The sequence below is a fragment of the Nicotiana attenuata genome, chromosome 7, assembly GCF_001879085.1.
Source record: "Nicotiana attenuata strain UT chromosome 7, NIATTr2, whole genome shotgun sequence".
NCBI lineage: Eukaryota > Viridiplantae > Streptophyta > Magnoliopsida > Solanales > Solanaceae > Nicotiana > Nicotiana attenuata.
In genome coordinates, this window is record NC_031995.1 from 655,959 (window position 1) to 659,737 (window position 3,779).

General features: G+C 36.6%; 1 protein-coding gene across 1 annotated transcript; it reads right to left on the reverse strand.

The window, feature by feature from the left end:
• On the reverse strand, positions 1,089-2,747 carry LOC109229762. Its single transcript, XM_019395317.1, has 3 exons — positions 2,572-2,747; positions 1,707-2,484; positions 1,089-1,382 (listed from the first exon to the last, which is right to left on the reverse strand). The coding sequence occupies exons 1-3, from the start codon at positions 2,745-2,747 to the stop codon at positions 1,089-1,091; spliced, it is 1,248 nt and encodes a 415-aa protein (XP_019250862.1).

Genomic DNA, 3,779 nt, shown 5'->3' on the forward strand with positions numbered 1-3,779 from the left:
CCTGCCATACCCTTTGACTAATTCATGACTGAGCATGATATTATCATTTATCAGCCTCCCTGGCACAAAGGCAGACTGGTTTCTATCTACTATATCATCCATTATCCCCTGCAGTCTGTTTGTGATCACCTTTGAGATTATTTTATATAGTATAGTACAACATGATATTGGTTTGTACTCAGTAATACTAGTAGGATCCTTCACCTTTGGTACAAGAGTCACTGTTGTATAGTTAATAGGTTGATAGAGCTTAGAGTGTGTGAAGAAATCCATTACTGCCTCTGTCACTTTCTCACCAATCACAGGCCAAGCCTTCTTATAGAATAAAGCATTGAACCTACCGCAGCCGGGTGCTTTTTTGTCTCCAATTCCCAGCAGTGCATCATATACTTCCTCTTTAGATACATCTTTCACCAATTGAAGTTGCTGTTATCCGTTCACCAGGGCTCTATCTCTCATCACTACTGGATTTATAGCTGGCACAGTTCCATCTGATGATCCCAGTAGTTGTTTATAAAACCCATGTACTTCCTCTTCAATCTCTTGTTTGGAATGTACTCCAGCTCTATTAGCCTTTGTTAGGCTCTTTATTTTATTCTGGCAGCATCTATTCTTCATACTTGCATGAAAATAAGCTGTGTTACCATCCCCTAATTTCAGCCAGTTCGCTCTGGATTTCTGTTTCATAATGCTTTCTTCTACCCCCAGCCATTTCTCTAGTTGAGCCTTCATATCTTTTTCTACCATAATCACATCTTCCTTCTGCCCAGGGTCCCTCATTTGCTCCTGCAGTTCTCCAAGTTGCTGTATGCATCTGTTTATCTCCTTATCTACTTCATTATATTCAGCTTTATTAAGTTCCTTCATTGCTTGTTTCCCCCTCTTTAACCTGCACCATACATCCTTCATTTTGTTTTTCCCTTTTTCCATGCTTCCTTTACTCTTGTAAGAAATTCCTTATGTTCAGCTACATGGTTAAGAAAGTTGAAAGGTCTTGATTCCCTTTCTTTATTATCTTCAAACTTGATACTCAAAGGAGAGTGGTCTGAACATCCTGGATCCATTACTCTTACTTCTAGTTGTGGAATTTATAGCATCCATACAACATTTACTATAGCTCTATCTATTCTGCTATAAGTATGTCCATTGGTCCATGTGAATCTCCTTCCAACAGTTCTAATTTCTGTTAGGCCATTTTGCTCCATAAAGTCATTGAGATCCCTGACTTCAGCCTCTTGTACAGGTTTGCCAACTGGTCTATCCTCTTGTCCTCTAATTGTATTATAGTCCCTCATTATCAACCATGCTCCTTGTTGTATATTGCTCCACCCATTCAATTCATTCCAAAGCCTTCTTCTATTCAATTGTATGTAATCCATACACTGCAGTAAAAGTAAATCTCAGATTCATACCTTTTAGGTGAACTTCAGTATGAATGTATTGGTCAGATTTCCCCAGCTCTCTGCATTCCACTTCATTAGAATCCCACAGTACCAAAATTCTTCCTCTATCACTATACTCATAGTTGGCTAACCATTTCCAGCCTGGCGTGATTCTCCTTATTACTTTTGTATCATTCTGCTTCTTTATTTTGTACTCTAGTATTGCAATTATACTTATTCTATTACTTTTAATAAACATCTTGACCTCTTTTTATCTAGGGACGTTGTACAATCCCCTTATGTTCCATGTAGCAAGAATCATACTGGGAAGAATAGGTTTTGATCCCCTGCTCCTACTTCTTCATTGCTCCTCTGCTTGCTTGTGCCTTCATCTATTGCTCTGTTGTATGCTAGTTGCAAACTAGTCTCTGCCAGAATATTGAAACCATTTATCATGTTGATAGTTCCATTCTCTGGCTTCTCCCTGCTTTTAGCTACTGATTTTCCAGTAACTTTCTTCCATGCATGTTCATGTTCTTTGCTTGGTCCTGCATTGTTTCCTTGTGTCTCATTGTAACCAGCTATTTCCTTGTCTTTGTTTGCCTCTACCTTCTGCTGATTTCCTTTTTCCTTTTGAATCACATTGGGCTGCCACTCTTGTTTCTGCTTCTGCTTCCTTGTATTGTCCTTAGTGATTTTTTGCTCTCCTGCATTACATTGATGTCCCACTTTCATACAAGTAGTACAGAATGCAGGAACCCAGTCATAGGTCACCTCTTGCACAAACACTCTTCCATTAGGATCTGTTACCTTCACTGCTTTAGGAAGTTCTTTAGTAACATCTACTTCAATTAAGACTCTAGCATAGGAAATTCGATCTAGTTGAGTTGTACATGCATCTGCATATAGTGGAACTCCTAAGCTACTACTAATTCTGCTTAGTGACTTTGCTCCCCAACAGTTAAAAGGAAGGTTAGGGAACCTTACCCAACTAGGAATAATCTGTAACACTTCCTTATTAAAGTCAAAATCGACAGTCCATACTTTCATTATAATTGGCTTGTTGTTTAACATGTGAGGTCCAGAATATAAAACTTCATCTCTATCATTCATGGAATTGAATCTTACAACAAATTATCCATCATTATGGAAGTAAACTTTTGGCTTTGTTGCAAAATTTCATTCAAACGCAATGAATCTCTCCATAGCACCTATAGTTGGGGTACTTCCAACTACATATAGAATCAAAGTTTGTTTCCACTTCTGCGTTTCCTCTTCTACTTCTTCCTTACTCAATTCAACTATTACCTGACCATTTTTAATAGTTGGAGCAATAAAACTTAGATCCATCCCCTTTGCCGCCATTCTGTTCTCTACAAACAGATTTGTCCACTTTTTTGCTCTGGTTCCATCTTCTCATTAATTATTGCATTTTGTCTCTTATTCGTGCTCTCCTTGTCCTTAATTTGCCCAGATTTCCCAGCAATTGCACCTGAATTACTCACATGCATGTCGATTTGCTTTGGCTTTGTAGTCACCTCGATTAATCTACCTTCATTAGTTTTTTCTAACTCAACATTATCGGATTAATGTTCATAGTAGGAGGAGTTTTCATACCTTCCTTCATAGCTGTTAGCGATGGCCATTGTTCCATTGAATTTTCATCTTCAATTTGTGAATTCTGAGTTTTCCTTTCACTACTCTGAGTATTACTGCTTGTTCCTGCTAGATCCGTCCTCTGAATCACGACTGAATTTTTCTTAGGTCTGTCCTCCCCATTGATGAACAACGTACGTTAGCAACCACGCTTATCGTGCGCTGAGAGCAAACGATGAAAGTGAATACCATACATTACACTTCTCGATCCCTTTTGTGAGACTGTTCCTTAATGTATGATCATCATACTTATAAATTTATAAATTATAATTTTAAAACCATCGTCCAAATGAGGTAATTCTAACAAATGAATAAACTAGATGGAAGTGTAAACCAATTGGTTTAACTTCTAATAATATTTGGCTAGAAATGCTTTTTAAAAATCTGTCATCATTTTTGGACACATTTAGTTTATGTATGACAAATTTTTATTTTTTATTTTTAAAAGCATTATGTGCTACAAATTAGGGTGAAAATCATTTACCCTCCCCAACTTTGTGTTAAAAATCAAACTCCCCCCTCAACTTTGAACAATAATCATTCTTCCCCCTTTATCCTACACAATACCTTTTTTGCCCTTGAATTTTTAATTTCCTCCTCAATTCAATACTTTTTTCTTATATGATATTTTTTTTATGGTTTTAGCTATAACTTAAATTATGTAATATCTATTATGAATTGTAATTAGAGTTCATTAAAATTATAAGTAGAATAAGTAATCAAAATCAATTAAAATTACCT

Bases quoted from the DNA above. Each gene is read 5' to 3' on its own strand.
- LOC109229762 (XM_019395317.1), bottom strand. From the start codon at position 2,747: ATGGCGGCAAAGGGGATGGATCTAAGTTTTATTGCTCCAACTATTAAA. The intron at 2,485-2,571 runs GTTTGAATGAAA...CATGAATGATAG, and splicing joins GCTATGGAGAGATTCATTGC to AGATGAAGTTTTATATTCTG. The intron at 1,383-1,706 runs GTATGATTCTTG...CTTTTACTGCAG, and splicing joins ATCAAAACCTATTCTTCCCA to TGTATGGATTACATACAATT.